This window comes from Eptatretus burgeri, chromosome 13, assembly GCF_056783735.1.
Source record: "Eptatretus burgeri isolate ZD-2024b chromosome 13, Ebu_testis_v1, whole genome shotgun sequence".
Lineage (NCBI taxonomy): Eukaryota > Metazoa > Chordata > Myxini > Myxiniformes > Myxinidae > Eptatretus > Eptatretus burgeri.
Window position 1 is genome coordinate 22,123,518 of NC_140973.1, and position 20,518 is coordinate 22,144,035.

The 20,518-nt window shown below is 45.5% G+C and overlaps 2 protein-coding genes across 9 annotated transcripts in view; both read right to left on the bottom strand.

Annotated features, from left to right (window-relative positions):
* The window catches only part of LOC147014050 (uncharacterized), a 37,108-nt gene extending 17,213 nt beyond the window's left edge, over positions 1 to 19,895 (bottom strand). For 3 of the 8 annotated variants that reach the window (XR_015050625.1, XR_015050624.1, XM_085851638.1), the window contains exons 1-4: positions 19,732 to 19,895; positions 14,543 to 14,745; positions 3,072 to 3,176; positions 2,610 to 2,642 (exon numbers count right to left, since the gene is read on the bottom strand). Coding sequence is in view for 5 of the 8 variants with exons in the window: in XM_085851638.1 (XP_085707764.1) it covers positions 2,610 to 2,642; positions 3,072 to 3,176; positions 14,543 to 14,621 (217 nt within the window). In the remaining 3 variants the exon portion in view is untranslated. The other 5 variants (XM_085851640.1, XM_085851641.1, XM_085851639.1 and 2 more) reach the window with 5 other exon arrangements.
* Positions 14,621 to 20,518, bottom strand: part of LOC147014051 (uncharacterized) — a 31,232-nt gene continuing 25,334 nt past the window's right edge. The window contains 1 exon segment of the mRNA XM_085850587.1: positions 14,621 to 14,745. Within this exon segment, the coding sequence (XP_085706713.1) occupies positions 14,621 to 14,745 (125 nt within the window).

Below are 20,518 nucleotides of genomic sequence, written 5' to 3' on the forward strand. Positions count from 1 at the left end.
GCAGCCTGCATTGCGTATGGCATCGTTGGCAATGACCAGGAGGTGGATTCTGTTATGGAAGAGGCTGCAAATATTGCATTTGGCCCTGCAGTCCACAAAGTATTTGCCAACATGCTCATATTCGTCCTCAGAGGAAACCACGTGCAGTTCTGGGAAAGGTACAAGCATGTGCTGTGCGAGGACTTTATGCGTGCAGCAGGTGTGAATGAGCCAAATGGACGCATTGTGAGTGAAGTGCTACTGGAGCTGAGGGACAAAATTGAGAGGCACGGCTTTTCGCTCAGTAAGAGCTTTGGCCTTCCTGAGCCTGAACCAGTTAATATCCAGTCTCGCATTCCCCGCGTCATCGAGCACGAAACAGAGCACAATAGAGGGGAACTTGAGCCTCACATCGCTCAAACAGAGTGCCTTCTTAATGACGAGCAGCGCATTGTTGTTCATAAAATGATGACGAGTGTGGAACACGGACATGGCTGGATGATCGCAGTTGATGCAAGTGGTGAGACTGGGAAAACATTCGCATTGTGTCATATACTCAACAAAGTGCGAGCAAAGGGCAAAGTGGCTCTTGCGACTGCTGCAAGTGGTATTGCAGCTACTCTGCTGCCTAAAGGGGTCACCTTCCATAGGAGGACCAAGTGTCCTCTCATTCTCACTGATGAGTCCACTTGCAACATCAGTGAAAATGACACCACTGCAGCACTCATACGAATGACGAATATAATGGTGGTGGATGAGGTTTCAATGATGGATCGTCACGCATTGGAGGCAGCAGATCGAACATTCCAGTGGCTTCGGGGCTCAGAGGAACCATTTAGTGACATCACAATGGTTTTCAGTGGTGACTGGAGGCAGATCCTTACCGTTGTGCCACACGGTAGCCGTATTGACATAGTTGGAAGGTGCTTCAAGAGCTCATACCTGTGGAGAAAAGTGCAGATACTTCCTCTCACAGTAAACATAAGGATCATGCAGGGTGCTGGAGAACAACAGGATGAATCTGATTTTGCAAAATTCCTGCTGGATCTGGGTGAAGGGAAGATTCCTGTCAATCCAGAAGAGGGTGAATTTGCTATTGAGTTCAGGGAACCGCTCATTCTTCCAAGTGAAAAACTTCAGGATATTGTCACTTGGGTGTACGAGGACTTGCACAACATTACAAACCCCAAGTGGCTATGCGAGCGTGTTATACTATGTCCGACCAATTCCGAAGTCGATCAGGTAAATGACTACATGACAACCATATTTCCAGGGGAGGAACATGTTTGCTGTAGCGTCGATACAGCGGAATATGAGGGTGATCATTTGTATCCGCCTGAGTTCCTGAACACCCTCTGTCCATCTGGTATGCCTCCACATCGGATCACTCTCAAGGTGGGTATGGTGATCATGCTGCTACGTAACTTCAACCAGCAAAGTGGGCACTGCAATGGCTCAAGGTACATCATCCATCAGATCCTTCCAAATCTGTTGGTTGCAAAATCTGTGATGGGTGTCAATTCTGGACGCACATTGCTCATTCCACGCATAACCTTGAGTCCATCTGACAACATGTTCCCGTTCACTCTGCGGCGTCGGCAGTTTCCGGTACAACCATGCTTTTCCATGACTGTGAATAAATCCCAAGGGCAGTCGCTACACCGTGTTGGGGTCTTCTGCACAAGAGACTTCTTCAGTCATGGTCAGTTCTACGTGGCGGCCAGTAGGGTTGGCAGATCGAGCAGCCTCCGCATTCTTGCCCTGGACGAGGAAACAAAGAAGCGCCATTTCCTCAGCAATGTTGTTTATGAAGAGGTGCTAACGAGGTAAAGGTGTGTACATGTAGTTAATTTTTATTATTATTTATTTATTGAAGAAAAAATTGTTGCGAAAATAATTTATCAAAAAAAGTGCACAACTTTTTTTTGTTTCCAAGTGTCAAAACGGTGTGGCCTTTGGAAGTGTTAAGGAATTCAGCTCTAGTCAACATGCTTGCCAACGAAATACATCTCATTTTGGTGGTATGCTTTGCAAACTATTTTTTTTAAACTATTTTAAAACTAAAACAATTCGAACATGGAATACCTAATGACAGTGTACTTTCAGGTCTCCTACAAATCCTACCCTGTTGCCTCACCGTGGCATAGGAGTGGCAATGGTCAATGGCAGCGAATGTCATGGCTAGCAAAGACAGGGAGGTAAACTTGATTTTAATTAACTCTGTGTGTGTAAGTATCACAGCAGTTGTTACTTCAATGCAAGCGATAATTCGTGGAATGCATGTGAACATTCCGTACAGGCACGTACCACTTCCGGATAGTGATGACTTACTGTATTCTAATAATTTCTCGATTTCTTATGCGCATTTATAGATAAACATAATGCCCCAATCCAGTCGTCGTTTACGAGAGAGAAGGAACGGCCTGTGTGGTTGTTTGAAAGTTTGTTTTTTTTTGCACGTACGGCCACGCACGTATGGGCATGCGAGAGCGAAGGAACGGCCTGTGTGGTTGTTGTTTATGGAACGCGGTTTGAAGGGTTTTTTTTTTGCATGTACGGCCACGCACGTCCGGCCACACGTACGGGCATGCACTAGTTATCTTAAATGACGAAAACTGTCGGCTCCAAACCTGAAGGCTCCATTTTAACCACCAGCACCAGATCTGCGAAAACAAAAGGATGAGTTGTTTAGGTGGGGGTTGTCGGTACAAAAGCAAGCAGATGGTAACAGGGAAGAAAATGAAGAGCAAAGAAAAAGAACAAATACCATTTGGCATCGAGTTCCCTTACCGAACAGCATACATTTACAATGACTGCAAAAAGTACACGTTAAAAAAAAAAAACAGGAGACTGGAGACTTTGGGCCTAGCAACACTCAAGGATGACAAATGAATGCAATCACCAGACAAAGCACAGTCCACACAATTGAGCAGCTCGCCCAGAATTTTTTAATTACTGAAAAAAAAAGAAAAAAAAAAGAACCCCACTCATCCTGATGCAAGTCATATAAAGATCTTTCACAAAACAAGAAAATGGAAAAGTAATATTTTTCTTGCATTCGTTAAAAAAAATAAAAATCCGTCGAATCTCACCTCCATTTTCATCTTGCGCTTGTGGAAATGAAACCCCGTGAGAATTCTCGTCAACCATATCAAGAACACTCTTGCCCGTTTCACCATTCACGGTATCCATGCCATCTACGTAAACAGCGAGCAATTGTAACATAGACTTATGGAGGAACTTTGTAAGGGCATCATAAGCAGGATAAAGATATTGTTATGAAAATGACTGAAGGGTTAATGAGGGGTTAGTTATGCATCAGTTATACCTTAATAGCCCAAGTGTTTCTAAACCCCAATTACCATCAACCAAAATCTAGTTTGCTTCCCTGTCACCCTGACACTCATGTCTGTCTCTTATCCCCATCTTCCACCTGTATTATTTTTTTTCTCGAATCGCCCCCATTGTCGTTTCTCACCTCTCACACACAATCATGCCACATGAGCATGACAAACTCCATATGTGCCAGCTCCAGCCTCTCAAACAGGTTTTAGAAATGACTGCTAGTACAGTGCTGTGCCAGCACATGTGCAACACCCATGTAGTGAGCATGGGGAGGGCGAGGGCAGCGGTGCTGCCTATAAAGAGCAGCAACGATCGCACATAAGTCAGCTAGCCTGGGAAACTACGTGCACAGCCATGTACAGCTAGACATTCGCCCAGGGACAACAGAGAGTCATGCCTTGCACACAACCATCACAGCTCGGACTCACTGCACAGCTATCAGCACAGGAAAGACAGTCCATGATGCCCAGCCATCAAGAGAGCCACACACAGTTCAGACCAGATGCGCGCCAGAGTAGTACGGCCTATCCGGGACACCCTGCCAGCAACAGAACCACACAGACAGCTATGGAGAGCTTCACCAGGGCCAATGAGACAGACTGGGCGAGGGGTCTAAAGCCATGCCATTCATGGGAATCTCCAGCCCAGACTGTGCCTCTTGGTGCTTCACAGGAAAGACCCACACACATACACTTACACTCTTCTCCGTTCTCCCATACGTCCTGTGTTCCCAACTGAGTCTGCTCATGGTAAGATTAGTGCAAACAATAACCGGGGAATTGTTACCTTCTCATTTGTCTCTATTCCAATCGCCATTTTAGTTTCTCTGTTCCACCCCACCAATCCCCATTGTTCATTAAATCAGTCATTTTTTAAAACATCATGTGCATTTTGAGCTGCCGTCTCATCCTCCAGCTGAAATCAAATACCCCGTAGATTCGTACCTCACATGCTGAAACAGATGCGTGGTGAAATATTTTTTGTTTTTTTTTTAAACCACAGCCCATGGATTAGCCAAGTATGCACAAAATGCCTCTGCTCAGCGTCCTGGGAGTTCATCTCCGGTGGTCTGGCGCTGCATGTTAGTATAGGAAGGCCGAGTTTGTTACAACAGTGTGAGACGGTTGCGCTTTCATCACTTCAAGGAACCTTTGGTATCAAAAGCACAATGAAGAAAACAGAAGAAACTGTGGAATAGTCTTGAGTATGCCAAAAATGAGTGAGGATTCCCAATAAATCCAACACTTTATGCCCTCTCCTCCCAACCTACACTGTCGTGGCATCACTGACAGAGTTCATCAACAGAACCGAACATTTCAAATGATAGATTCTCACAACACCAGAAGCTACAATGGCAACAAACTTTGTTTTTTGGTCTATGACAATCTCAGCTTGAGGAGCAGCAAAATGACAAACGGCAGCAGGGTCACAGATTGACAGAGATCAAAGTGGAATAGGGAGTCAAACAACACATTTGTGAGTGGATGAGTAGCAGACAGGAAAAGAGTGGGGTAGGGATGTCAGCGAGAGTTGAAGAGGAGTGTGTAGGGGAGAAAACATGAGGTGACGATGGACAGCATTATTTAAGGACTGGAGGGAAAGGCACAAGATAACAGACACGGGGAGTAGGCTCCATAGATGCTGAAGGAATGAAGGTGAATGTTCAAGTTAGAATTGGAGAGGGTAACCAGATGTGGGATTCTGGAAGAATGTAGGTGGCCTGGGCAAGCTAGGGAAGGATAGGATGAGCAAGGCACGAGGTCAGAGGTAATGCAATAAAGAAAAAATACCCCCGTGTGGGGGTGACGGTCATCTCAATAATGTTTTTTACTATCATAATTGATGAACCATTGCCAGATATCTCCTAAAATGACAGACTAGATAGGTTTTGAAAATGGCAACTTTCACAACTTTCGTGACCTTGATCCTGACCTCGAATCCGGGGAAAAATATGTCGTTGGGTATCACTCATCGACCTCTACCCACATACCAAATTTCATCAAGATCGGAAGTAAAAAGTTTTCTTTGTACCGGGAGGTGTTTTTGACCATCTTCCAGGTTACGTGGCGGCCAAACGGGACGGAAATTCAAAAATCTGTCCGGTTAGATACAAGATAATATTTTTTACTATCATAATCAATAAACAGTTGCCGAATATCTTGTAGAATGGCAGACTTGATAGGTTTTGAAAATGGCGATTTTTATAACTTACGTGACCTCGTGACCTTGACCCTGACCTTGAACCCAGACAAAAGTTATATCGTTGTGCAACACTCATCGACCTCTACCCACATACTGTTTCATCAAGATCGGAAAGAAAAATTGACGGACGGACGGACGTACGGACGGACATTTGGTCTGGCTTTATTAGGTCATCTCGGTAGAGATGCCGTAAAAAGACTCCACTAACCTGCCTGCAATGGGTGAGAAGCAGACCTAGGGACTCAACTTCCTTCCAAAAGATGCTAATAACACAGAGAGCATTGAATTTGATAGTCTCTGGGGAGAAAGATGGCAAACAGCTATTCAGCCCAGTAGGGAAGGTAGTCATAGTACAACAGCAGTGTTCAGCAGAGGTAGGGTCAAGTTGTGAACCCCTTAACTACAGAGCTATTAACCTTTAACTAATCATCCGGAAAGTAATGGAATTCATCAATGCAGCCGACCTGAGGCACAGTCATCTCCAACAACTGTTCCACCACAGAAATTGGTTCAATAGATTATCACCTGTAATACATTATCACCAGGCATGCGCACGCATGCACACGCACACGCACACACACTAAAGGTCTTCGCACCAAACAATGAAAAATTGGCAGAACACCTGAAATTAGTGAAACGTTACTCCGCCAACATTCAAATGGAATTTGGCCGAGATAAATGTGCCAAGCGCACATCAGCCAACATAAAGATCAAGCTAAGCACAACTCGAGCAAAGTCGATAGTGCACCATCGCATATCCCCACACGTTCCACCGAGAGCAAAGTTGAAAGATGGCAAAAAGTTCCACCAATAACGACCTAATATCAAATTTTGAGTTAAACCCCCCCCCCCATAACACCAAAATACCCACCCCCTGAGGAATGAACCGAGGGTCAAATCCAAAAAAATTGTGAAACATTTCATGTGTCCCCCACCACACCGCAATGTTGATTGCATATACAAAGTTTCATTGTTAAAAGTGCCTGCAATTCCATTTTTGGCACTTAACCTTTGACCCCGCCCGAGGGGGGCGGGCCCAAAACTGACACTGCTCGTGAACATTCTTGCCATGTGGTGATCACAACTACCAAGTTTGGTGAATTTCTACCTAACCGTTTCGGATGAGATAGCGTGACGGATGGACGGATAGAAAGACGAAGCCGCTTACAATATCCCCCCTGTTTTTTCAAAAAATGTGGGATAATCATATGGGAACTAAAAAAAACGAAGCATCACACAAATACCTCAAAGTATAAGAAGGCCATCAAATATGTCACAAACAAATGCACAAAACAATTATCAAAGAATACCTGAGTAGAACAATGCTGATCCTGAAAGCATACCTTCCTCCAAGGAACAAAATCAAAGCCATTAAACAATTTGTAGCAACAGTGTTCCAGTGCAGCTGCTAAATAATAAACTGGCAACAAGTGTGGGGGGGGGGGGAGACAACACAATGACTTCAGAATGGGGTTGCAGGAAACACATCCTGTGACGTCAAGCTCGAGAACGATCAATATGACATCCAATTATGTCACAATGGAATGAATGTCTCAAAAGGTCAATAACCACAACAACAAATGACTGCTGCATCCCTCCTCGTCCACTGAAGAAGTCACCAAAGAGATTTCAAAGGGAGTTATTGCCATCCCTGGTGCAAATCCAGCTTCCAACTGTGCCTGCACAAGAGTCTGCACACTTGCACAGGAGGGTCCATTTTCTTAAATCTACACCCAAAAATGTCCCAAAAACGCTCTATTAAATTTCAATCAGGACTCCTGGCTGGCCAGGTAATATTGTGATAGCATTGAGAATGATTGGGTCTGACATTGTCAAATACAGACAGGTCATGAGAAGTGGGTGGTTGTCAAAATATTGAACAACATGATCCAAAATGTCTCCATGGTAGTTTTCACTTGTCAAGTTAACCTATACAATTACAAGGTCAAGTTTATAATTGTATCAGAGCCCCATATCATAACAGATCCATCACCAAACGGGATCAGCTCTACAATGTTCGTTGGTGTGTAGGTTGTGTTAGGTTGCTGACCAGTGGTGTAGTCTTTGTGATACGCAGGTATACGCCATATACCCACTAAGAAAGCTCCAGGATTTCCGTATACCCACTTAAAACTGCGTAAGGATACGTAACGATATAGTTTTGTGACAGAACTTTCAGTTCATTGATTTTGTTCCCACATACCGGGTAGAGTATAACTGCAATAAAATAAGCCTTGGAGGGGAAGCCATCTACTTCATTCATCTCCATTCATAAAATTCACCCCCACTCCAGTGCCGGTGCTGTTACAAAGCATGAAACACGGTGGCTCACTGGCTGTGACACGTGACCTAGACCTGACATCACGCTCACGCACCTACCAGCGATGAACACGTGTTTGACCGTAGCTAGTGTTGCAAGTTTTTATTTAGCTAACATTATGAAAAGAAAGCAAACTACACTCTTTGAGTGTTTTCGTAAGCCTGGCCCTGAAGTTACTGCCGCTTCGGATGACACTATAGAAACTACATAGAAGGAGCAGCCTGATGCTAACTCTACACCTGGGAAGTGAAAGTCGCATACAAATTAGTTAATCTCTCTATAAATAGAGGGGGGGGGATTGGCCAATTAATTATTGGTCTATCCTAAGGCGAGCTCAGGGAGGATGGAAAACTAGCTGAACATTTTGAGGTATGTTTGGACGTTTTCGGAATTTGCATCATCATTTTATGAGTGTTTAAAGAAATCGTGGGTTCGTGGCCCGGAGCGTCACGCCGAGGATAGTTGTAGGCCACAACGGTTTGGGGCCCCTTTAGCGACCAAAATGGCTTCTTTCACCTTTATAACTGATATCGCCAGATGCCTGACGTTATTACCTGCACGATGATGTGTGTGTTGAATTTGTGTGACTTTGTGTTGTCGAGTTATGAGCAAATATAGGACTTCGCGCCGCTGGCCTATTCGATTAACGTTAGGCCTTACAGCTGTGATGCAGTTTCACTCTACCGGCTCTCACGAACGAACGGAAAGATATTTTGGAATTCTGTTTTCAGATTTCACAGTCGATAGCCATCGGCTAAATCCCAACGTAGAAAACCAGGTGAAAATCGGAGGATTTTTGGTATTTTGGAGACTAAAGCAGCTTTGGGTACTTTGAGAACAGGAAATAAAATGCGCTGATTAATTCCCTTTAGCGGCGGTAAATGTAAATCATTTTTCATCGGTACTTGGAGGTAGGTGAGGTATAGACCTACGAAACGAGGGGTATCATTCGGTTGTCGGACTTGTGATGATTAAATTACAGAAAAAAAACGATTGTTGGCGGGCCACGTGCATTTCGGCGCCTCGCCATCGAAGGGAACGAAAAATTTTCAATCTGTTTTCGGATTTATCAGTATCTATAGGGTGGTAATGAGATTACCTCGAAAATCCGATTAAAAACGGCTTATGTTTCGCAGTTTAGCCGCGGCTTGCATTTCGTACTGGGAAAAATAACATTCCGGAAGGAATTTCTCTTCCACCATCATCCGAATAATTTTCCCGTCGGCACGAGGACAAAGAGAAAGGATAGACTGACAAAATAAGGAGTTCCACTAGCTCTGTGACTTATCATGATTAAATTAGAGATTTTAAAGGCAGCGGTGGAAAAATATGCAAATTCACTCCAACGGCTCTGACGAATGAACGGAAAGCTATTTTTGAATTCTGTTTTCAGATTATACAATATATATATATATATATATATATATATATATATATATATATATATATATATATATATATATATATATATATATATATATATATACATAGATATACATACATATGTTTCAGGTCCAGGCAATAATATTGTCAATTAGCTGTGAACCATTGATTGGCCCATGAGGATGACTATTAGGCCTAGTGTGCTATTGCCTTCCCTTGAGTTTGGCTTAGGCCTATGCCTCATCCTCATAGTGCTATTGTTCACACCATAGCTCATTATTTAAAAAAAAAAATCTTCATCCAATTTAGTGCTTAACTTCAATGCTGAAGACTCGTGCACTTGAACCTGGTGATTACATGCAAACTAGCCGCACAAAGCTCTCTTGGAAGTGTCAACATTGGGGGTTCTGACACCTGATGCATTCAGACTATTCCAGTCTCTAACAGTTCCATCGGAATGCATTATATTTATATATAGTGATTGCTAGTGCTGATTATATTTTGGTCAATATCGGTCAAAGGTCAAGGTCACAGTGAGGTCAAACATCCAAAAAATGATAACTCAAGAACGGAAGAAGCTTCCAATGTCAAATTACACCACGTGATTCAGGAGGGTGGTGGCTAGCGCTGATTAGATTTTGGTCAAAATCAGTCAAAGGTCAAGGTCAAAGTGAGGTCAAACATCCAAAACATTCGATTTTTGATGGTTTGGTACAGATAACTCGAGAATGGAAGAAGCTTCCAATGTCAAATTACACCACGTGATTCAGGAGGGTGGTGGCTAGCGCTGATTAGATTTTGGTCAAAATCAGTCAAAGGTCAAGGTCAAACATCCAAAACATTCGATTTTTGATGGTTTGGTACAGATAACTCGAGAATGGAAGAAGCTACCAATGTCAAATTACACCACGTGATTCAGGAGGGTGGTGGCTTGCGCTGATTAGATTTTGATCAAAATTGGTCAAAGGTCAAGGTCACAGTGAGGTCAAACATCCAAAACATTCGATTATTGATGGTTTGGTACAGAATCATCGTAGAAACTTCTGGTTTGCATCGCTACCTTCTCTTGAGTAAGCTTTTATTAAACAAGGTCAGAGGTCAAGTTGACGATTTCGTAAGTACCAGTCTATGACTGCTTGTATGTTACGAAATCGAAAGATTTCGTAAGTATATTGATGACTTCCGTTTCTGTTTGTTTCTTTGTTTGTTTGTTTGTAGGCACGATAACTCGAGAACGGAAGAAGCTACCAATGTCAAATTACACCACGTGATTCAGGAGGGTGATGGCTAGTGCTGATTAGATTTTAGTCAAAATCGGTCAAAGGTCAAGGTCACGGTGAGGTCAAATATTCGATTTTTGATGTTTGGTACAGATAACTCGAGAACGGAAGAAGCTACCAATGTCAAATTACACCACGTGATTCAGGAGGCTGATGGCTAGTGCTGATTAGATTTTGGTCAAAATCGGTCAAAGGTCAAGGTCACAGTGAGGTCAAACATCCAAAAAATGATAACTCGAGAACGGAAGAAGCTTCCAATGTCAAATTACACCACGTGATTCAGGAGGGTGGTGGCTAGCGCTGATTACATTTTGGTCAAAATCGGTCAAAGGTCAAGGTCACAGTGAGGTCAAACTTCCAAAACATTCGATTTTTGATGGTTTGGTACAGAAGCATCGTAGAAACTTCTGGTTTGTATCGCTACCTTCTCAAGAGACAGCTTTTATTAGACAAGGTCAGAGGTCAAGTTGACGATTTCGTAAATACCAGTCTATGACTGCTTGTTTGTTTGTTTGTAGGCACGATAACTCGAGAACGGAAGAAGCTTCCAATGTCAAAATACACCACGTGATTCAGGAGGGTGATGGCTTGCGCTGATTAGATTTTGGTCAAAATCGGTCAAAGGTGATGACCACGTGATTCAGGAGGGTGATGGCTTGCGCTGATTAGATTTTGGTCAAAATCGGTCAAAGGTCAAGGTCACAGTGAGGTCAAACATAATTCCGTAAATTCATGTGGAGAAATGGAGTATTTTTGCTTCGCTCGACGTTACGAGTTCGTTTTAACTTCAATTTTAATTTTGTCTTCGGTTTTTGCGATCGCTTCGGACGCTTAAAACTCGGTTGTCGAAATTCTGGTAAAAATCGGATGTTTTGGAGACGTTTTAAGATTGTATAAAAATATTTCACTCGATGCGTCATGGGTCGTCCCATGATGCAGTGCGCTCGAGCAGACGCGTCGTTGAGTTACGTTAAGGTATAATATAATTGCGTGGAGAAATGGAGATTTTTGCTTCGCTCGACGTTACGATTTTTGATGGTTTGATACAGAATCATCGTAGAAACTTCTGGTTTGCGTCGCTACCTTCTCGAGAGACAACTTTTATGAGAAAAGGTCAGAGGTCAAGTTGACGATTTCGTAAGTACCAGTCTATGACTGCTTGTTTGTTACTTACGAAATCTCAAGATTTCGTCAGTGTATTGATGCCTTCCGTTTCTGTTTGTTTTGTTTTTTTTTTGTTTGTAGGCACGATAACTCGAGAACAGAAGAAGCTACCAATGTCAAATTACACCACGTGATTCAGGACCTAGCACTTGAGTGACCTAGCAGTATTGGCGGCAGAGGTTTTGCACTCTACCGAGTGCTCCCCCTCTAGTTAGCCATGTTTTTATTTACTTCCAGGTTGTGCTATTTGTAGCACTACAAAATCAACTGGTGTCTACACATAAAAAAGTGTCCATATCTGAGGAGTGGGTTTCCTTTAAGATCCAGTCCTCAGGCTCAAACGCAAACAGACAAACAGCCCTGGCGTCCTTGAGGAACAAGATTCGACGACATCAGATGTCCAGGGCACATGGAATAGCTCAGGAGCTCACTGAAAAGGGTGGACAGGATTTACTTGGAAATGTGGTGAGAGCTGTGTCAGCTGAGACAGATGCTGTATTCAGGACAGCATACTACCTTGCTAAGATGAACCGACCTTTCACTGACCATGACAATCTCATTGAGCTTCAGGGATAAAATGGTGTCAGCATGGGCACTAGTCTGCACTCAAGGTACAGTTCCACAAAAATCGTAGAACACATAGCAAAAGAGATGCAGAAGAAAATTGTTAACAGCATTGTGTCTTCTTCAAGCAAGTTGTCTGTTCTCATTGACGAGGCTACATCTCTCAGCCACAAATCTGCCATGACTGTCAATGTGAAAGCCTCTATAGATGGAGCTACTCTGGAATTTGTGTTTCTGGAGCTGGTTGAGCTAAAAGGCAGAGAGTGTAGAGGAAGCCCTATTGAGCTGTTTGGACGCTGCAGGCTTCAGTGAAGACTGGCTTCAAAAGAATTGGATCTCATTTGTTTCTGATGGAGCCAGTGTCATGTTCGGCAAGAATTCTGGTGTGGCAACCAGGTTGACTGCAAGGTACCCGAACCTCTTCACATGGCACTGCATGAACCACCGTTTGGAACTGGCTGTATCTGATGCTGTGGATGAGGTTCAGTCAATCAACCACTTCAAAGCATTCATGGAGAAGATCCACAATCTCTACAGTCAGTACAATAAAAATTCACGGGAACTTCTGGAAGCAGCACTAGAAGTGGGCTCACGAGTCAAGAAAATTGGCAGAGTTTTAAATACGTGATGGGTGGACAGCAGCTTCTGTGCTGTAAAGGCTGTCTGGAGATCATATGAAGCACTCAACAGACACTTTGAAAATGCTGCGGGAGACCAAACAAGAAACAGCAAAGAGAGGCAAGCTTACAGAGGTCTGGCACATCGTATGCAAAGCAAGGAATTTCTGTGTGACCTTGGACTCATGTACGATATACTGTCTGAACTTGCAAACCTGTCTCAGCAACTCCAGGCCCATTCAATCACACTATTGAGAGCAGAACAGCTTCTGAAGTGCACCATCCGATTGCTGGCGTCATTCAAAGACTGTCCAGGAGAGATGTCGGAGGTGGCATTAAAAGCAAAAGCTTCGGGACATTTTGGATCGGTTTCCCTGGAGTCAAATGGAAAGCTCACATCAATCAATGCAAAGCAATTCCTACAAAGTCTGATCAACAATATGGAGAAGCGCCTCTCATTTGAAAGTGAAATGCTTCTTGATCTCAGCATTCTGGACACAAGCAACTGGCCATCAACACCTGGCATACAGTATGGTGAGTCACGAGTGAAACGACTGTGCAGGCGGTTCAATCCTTGTGAAGACCAAGCAGTTAATGGTATGAGATATTTCCTTGAGCACCCACACAGTGAGCCTGAAAGCCTAAAACCTCTCATACGATGCATGCAGAGCATCCCTTGCAGCACAGCTGAGTGTGAAAGGGGTTTCAGTCTAATGAACAATGTATGCACGGACAAGAGATCTACATTGTTGTTGTCCAATGTAAGTTGATGATGATCAGCATCAATGGCCCCCTGTAAGTCTTTTTGAGCCAAGGAAGTACGTCACAACATGGTTGAGAAGCCATCGCTCTGCCACAAGCAAGGAGGCAAAGCACACCTCAGATACCTGAGTACAAACATATTTGGAAAGTTTTGTATACTACCAGGCTAATTACCACACCCACCCCCTTCTTACCTCCCCCCACCCCACGAAGATTATGCGACTCGATTTAGCAATAGTCCCATGCTCTTCTTGATCCTTATTTTGAATATGAATAGACGTCGATTTTCAAGATCACTGACTGGCATTTTATCTTTGAACTAATCACAAATATAATGTTAATATTTTTGTAACCTTAATTTATATTACTTTCACAATCCATCCCTTCTTGGCTTCATAGATGTATGACTATATACATTACACCTTACTAGAAATTTTAATATTGATATTTTGAAACACTGCATGTTTGCATACAATTGATGTTGTGCCCTTTTTATGGACTTTTTAATAGAAGATGATTTTAATATTTGTGTCATATAGTGTCATATTTTTTTTTTCTTTGTAAAACTTGCCACAATTCGGTCTTTAACTGCAATGGCAAGTGAATGAATAAATCAATCGTTTGGAAGACAAATGAACATACTGTTTTAATTCGTATCCTCCAGCCATGCAAAATCACTAGGGATCACTAAACGGTAGAAAATCAGTCCAAAGCGTTTAAATCTTCCCAGCTGTAAATGTCATTAGCTGTTGTAGTCTGTGTTGCTATAATTTGTTGATAACACATACCCAGTCTTGTAGAATGCTCTCAATTGTGTGTGGATGCATGTAATGTACGTGTTAGTGCCGTGGTGCTTATGGGGTGTCGCTCCGGCACAGATGTGGCGAAGGTGGGGAGGGATTCGGGGATCATCACAGTATACTCACGACAAAAACCTTGACTACACCACTGTTGCTGACAAAGCAAAGCTTTACCATCAGTCACGTGCAGGAGAAATTGGCTCATCAGACCAATGGATCTTCATCCAGGATGTGAGATTCCAGTGATGACATGCCCGGCATCACGCTGAGTGGGCTGCTTTGCTTTCTCTGGTGAGAATAGGATGTCATCGATCTGCTTGCCTTGTAACCTGCAGCACAAAGAGGTTGTGTTCAGTTTTTGTGGATAACCTACAAGGGAGATTCCATTCCTGCCATAACACCGTGCTTGTGCAAAAAGAATCCTTCTGAAAAGTCTGATCAGAGTTGCATTTTCTCTGTTCGAGACCAACCTGGTTCATTCAGTTAATGGCCTTTCCTCAATATCATTGATTTGTTAATGTTGATGGACCAATCAGATGGAAGACATGTTGAAGGCTAATTTCACTGCAGGACATCCCAGCATTATTCATCCCAATAATTTGTCACATGCAGTATGAACTTCACCAAGTCTTACATGGGTTATAGTACCGGTCTGCCAATGGAACTTCGCATCAATATTGTTGCAGAAATGATTCCTAGGGATTAACAAATGATTAATACAACGTAGTTATTCTCATATTGAGTGTTTAGAATAAGAGTAAAATAATTAAATGCCATTTTAGATATGCATCGCTAATTCATCTCACGAGAAACGTCAGACCCACCCCATTGTGAGCATCTAAAATTCCTCATTCCTACGAGTCTTTAATTTGATGATTTATTCCTCTGTTTTCTGTGTAAATGTATCCTTTTGCACAGCAGTAGGTCATAAACTCCGAGTTTAGGCAGAAAGTAGGGTGCAGGAAGGCCTGAGTACGAAGGAACCGGGAACTCAACTTGGTAAAGGACTAATCTCCAGACATTGGTTGGAGCTCGGGCCAATGGTAAACAAATCATTTGTGATGCCGATATGGCAAGTTATAAGGCATGGGCAACCAGGAAGTGCTGAGGAGTACCCCAAACACTCTACATGGAAAGCTGCACTCTGGCGAGCTGCGTGAGGACCTAATCCCTGCACTGTCCTGCCAGCGTCATGCCCTTCCCACCGGGCCGTGTCCCTCCCACTCCTTCGGAGCTCGTACACAGAGATGGACATCCTCCTTCCAAGCAGCATTATCGGGTTTGGGGCCCAGGGACTCTGCTTGTCAAGTGGCGACCTATGTCCTCTATTGTGTGTGTCTGAGGTCTTTACTGACTATCGGACCTTGCCTTCAGAAATAGATTCCTGTGGTCCACTCGTTGGCAGAGGATGAAATATTGTTTAAAGTGTGACAAATATATGCCGAATTATTCTTCTACAGTAACTTATCCCACTTTCAGAAGTTGCATGTTCCAAAATTTGTACTTTATCATTTTGAGATACAAGAAAATTTTGGTTGCTCTCTCGTGATTGATGCCAACACAAACATGCACAATGCCACCAGCTTGAAGGTGGTGCATCTACTGCATTTACTTACTGACCACACTATGTGAAAGTCGTCATCTTCAACTGGTCTAGCCCCTCATCAAATCCACCCATGTTTTCAGGCTCACTATCAACATCATCACCACCAGTGGGAATTCGTAGAGCCTTATTCTCACATATATGACATGAGCACAGTTCTGTGAAACGAATGCCTGAAGACGCACAGCAGATCATCTGCCTCCCCTACTCTGCACTTAGGACTTCTTGCAATAACAGGATGAATGTTCAAGGATGCTATTTATCTCACCTGGAATGTAGTCCTGGGGAGGTTATGGGATGGCGTGTCGTCCGTCTGTCTGTCTGTCTGTCTGTCTGTCTGTCCAAAACACTTGCAACTTCTCTGAAACTACAAACATGATTTTGATGAAACTTGACCACAACCTTCTTCACCTGGTATGTACCAAAGTTTGTTCACGGCATTAAAAAAAGAGAAGAAATCGGGCCCTAAACAGGTCTATGTGGAGGGGGGGGATTGCCCCCCGCACCCCCCCACAAATAGGTATTTGCTTTCTTCTCAGAAACTACACAAGCAATTCCGATGAAACTTGGTCACAACCTCCATCACCCATGATGTACCAAAGTTTGTTCACGTCATTAACAACAAAAAACCCCAAAAACAAAAAATGGAGTCGAAGGGGGTGTACGGGGAGGTTACCCACCAAAATATATACAGGAAACCCTCCAATATCGCAGGGGTTAGGTTCCTGGAAAATGCCACGACAGTTGAAACTGCGATCATGGAAACCAAGAGCCAATGGAAAAGTGGGGGTTCGGTTCCTGGGCTTCGAGAAGATATGAAGGCAGATCGATGGTAGCCGTAAATAAACACATTACTATTGAAATGTTTTTTTTGTATACCTTGTCGAGGCTCGTGTGAGAGCTAACGCACAGCAAGGGGGGGGGCATGAGACAAGAGGGTGGGAGTGGGAAGGACAAAACAGTGGGGAACAGAGACATTAAGAGATCTGTGGAAGGGAGAGGGGTGGGATAGACGGTAGAAGACAGAAAGACCACCGACCAGCCTGCGGTGATTGAGTGAGAGGCCCAAAGACTCAGCCTCATTGTGGGAGATGCCAATGATCCGAAATGCCTTGGTTTCTACAGCGTGAAGCCGAGAACGGTGGGAGGCAGGAGCACCAGCCCACAGGGGAGAGCAGTACTCCATTAGGCTGCGGACAAAAGCTTTGTAAGTGGTCAGGAGCTCAGGTGGGCCGAGGAAGGACTTTGCATGACGGAGGATTCCCAGTTGGCGACTGGCTTTGGAGGTGAGCTTTGAAATGTGGCTTTCCCAGGAAAGGTCATGGCACATGGTGAGACCCAGAAGCTTGAATGAAAGGACTTTTTCCAGAGGATTGTTGAGAAAGTGGATGGGGGGGGGGGTCTAAACGGTCCTTTCGGAGAGACATAGTGAGAGTGTGAGATTTGTCCCGATTGAAAGACATGTTCCACGTGTTGGACCAGTTTGTGATTTTAAGTATATAAAATATATATATATATAATCGAAATAAACTCGTCTCGAAATAAACATGTAAATATGTATATAAAACATGTTAACATTGAAAGAAACATGTAAATAAAATAAATACGGTGTAAATTGAAGAAAAACACAATTTACCTTTTGAATTCATTAAAACACAGCGAGGTGAATTCATTAAAACACAGCCTGCTCTTTGCCGAGGATGTCAAAGTCATCTGTACACGAGGGAAGCTCCGACTATGCAAAGAGACCTCAATTCCATCTCTGCATGGGTAGCACTCTGGGAATTGCATCTTAGCATTCCCAAATGCCAACGGGACGACGTACCGATTTTATCCCGACATGATTCGTCCAAGAATACATTTCCCATCGCAGCAACAGCCCAGGTTCGGGACGTGGAGGTTCTATTTGACGCCTCCTTGAATTCTTCGGCTCAATGTGACGCGGTTGTGCGAATGGCCCGGCGGATATTATCTTTAAACGTGTCTTCACGCGTCTTACACCATGGGTGCCTATTGGGACCCAGCAAGGTCCCCGAGCCTCCGACGTGACATCGTCAAAATCGAACGTGTCCACCGGCTCGCGACACGGATGACTGTCGGACTCGGGGGGCCCTCTCTACACCACGTCAGGCTTTCCCGCCGAAACCTCTTCTCCATCGTCTCCAAGGGGATCTAATGAAGGTGTGAGTGTTTAAGATTGTGCGGGGTTATGAAAACCTTGACCGAAATCAGTTTTTCATCTTACGTTGACATACCGTCCGATGTAGAGCCATGGACACCCTGTGACAACGTACGAGCAGTGAGCTCCTCAGCCTTCCCCTTTTCCGCTCCTCAGCCTTCCCCATTTCCACTCCTCAGCCTTCCTCATTTCCGCTCCTCGGCCTTCCTCATTTCCGCTCCTCGGCCTTCCCCATTTCCGCTCCTCGGCCTTCCCCATTTCCGCTCCTCGGCCTTCCCCATTTCCGCTCCTCGGCCTTCCCCATTTCCGCTCCTCGGCCTTCCCCATTTCCGCTCCTCGGCCTTCCCCATTTCCGCTCCTCGGCCTTCCCCATTTCCGCTCCTCGGCCTTCCCCATTTCCGCCCCTCGGCCTTCCCCATTTCCGCCCCTCGGCCATCCCCATTTCCGCCCCTCGGCCTTCCTCATTTCCGCCCCTCGGCCTTCCTCATTTCCGCCCCTCGGCCTTCCTCATTTCCGCCCCTCGGCCTTCCTCATTTCCGCCCCTCGGCCTTCCTCATTTCCGCCCCTCGGCCTTCCTCATTTCCGCCCCTCGGCCTTCCTCATTTCCGCCCCTCGGCCTTCCTCATTTCCGCCCCTCGGCCTTCCTCATTTCCGCCCCTCGGCCTTCCCCATTTCCGCCCCTCGGCCTTCCCCATTTCCGCCCGTCCGCCTTCCCCATTTCCGCCCCTCAGCCTTCCCCATTTCCGCCCCTCAGCCTTCCCCATTTCCGCCCCTCAGCCTTCTCCATTTCCGCTCCTCAGCCTTCTCCATTTCCGCTCCTCAGCCTTCCCCATTTCCGCTCCTCAGCCTTCCCCATTTCCGCCCCTCAGCCTTCCTCATTTCCGCTCCTCAGCCTTCCCCATTTCCGCTCCTTAGCCTTCCTCATTTCCGCTCCTTAGCCTTCCTCATTTCCGCTCCTCAGCCTTCCTCTCTCACCCTGACGTGGTTCGAGTACTGTACCGTCAATCGCTGCGATTCAAGCGGGACTGGACGCCGTGTGGGCCCAGCACCTCCAAAACATTATTTAGCCCGTCATTAAAATACATCCGACGTCACGTTTTCAATAAACATTTTCTGTGAGCTGAGCTTTGGCGACCCAAACCCGAATAATGGTCTCCACCTCGTGGGGTTTTAACATTTTCACAGCGTGGACCCATCCATGAAAATGATCATGCGGACAACAGTCCCACAACGATCTCGGATGATAATGATGACGAGGTCAGCTTATGCCGATCCACGTACCCAAGGACGTGTTTAATTGCCAATCAGCTTGTCGAGCGCTCGCCAAGGGCTTAAGCACTCAAACGAAACGGTCGATAAGGAACGGCCGGCTTGGCAAGCTGACTGGTCATGGCACAGACGCCAGTTCTCCAATGAAAAGGAACCCACGGCCCAAGAAGCCGTTTTTTCCCGAACACAGCGTTTAAATAGCTGACCATCGTCTCACACGTTCCTCACGGAGGTTCCCACAAATTCACCACAGCGCTTCCTCACCTGCTCGTCACGCGGATGCTTGCGGATGATGCCTTGAGGACAAATCGCGCATTTGGAAAGCCAGGCCGAGAAACCAACGACCTCGTCTGCTTATTGACACCATGAAAGGAGGCTCGAACATACACCGCCTCACCCTTCCACACCGCATAGAAACGATCAGATAACGACATCCTTCCCCGTTGACCCTTCCTTTAACCCGCAAGTGCTCAAGCAAAACACAAGGATTGATGCGACTCACACGCGATAATTGTTAAAAAAAAAAACATCCGTTTTGTGGAAGGGGTGGGTGTGACGTTTTTATACACCGCCCAACTTGACTCGGTTTCGGTTTCAACTGTTTGCCCGCTCGACGGCCGATGGTCACGTGAGACCTGTACTCGAGTCCTGCTCACGGGGCCATTGAACGGAACGAGGCCTGTGATCTGGCGGCAAAGCAAGCTCCTTCAAAAGGAAGGGAAGGCAGCGTGAGAGGAGGGCAGGGGGAGGCAGCGTGAGAGGAGGGCAGGGGGAGGCAGCGTGAGAGGAGGGCAGGGGAAGGCCGCGTGAGGGGAGGGCAGGGGGAGGCCGCGTGAGGGGAGGGCAGGGGGAGGCCGCGTGAGGGGGGGGCGGGGGGAGGCGGGGGGAGGGGAGGGCGGGGGGAGGCCGCGTGAGGGGAGGGCAGGGGGAGGCCGCGTGAGGGGAGGGCAGGGGAGGCCGCGTGAGGGGAGGGCAGGGGGAGGCCGCGTGAGGGGAGGGCAGGGGGAGGCCGCGTGAGGGGAGGGCAGGGGAGGCCGCGTGAGGGGAGGGC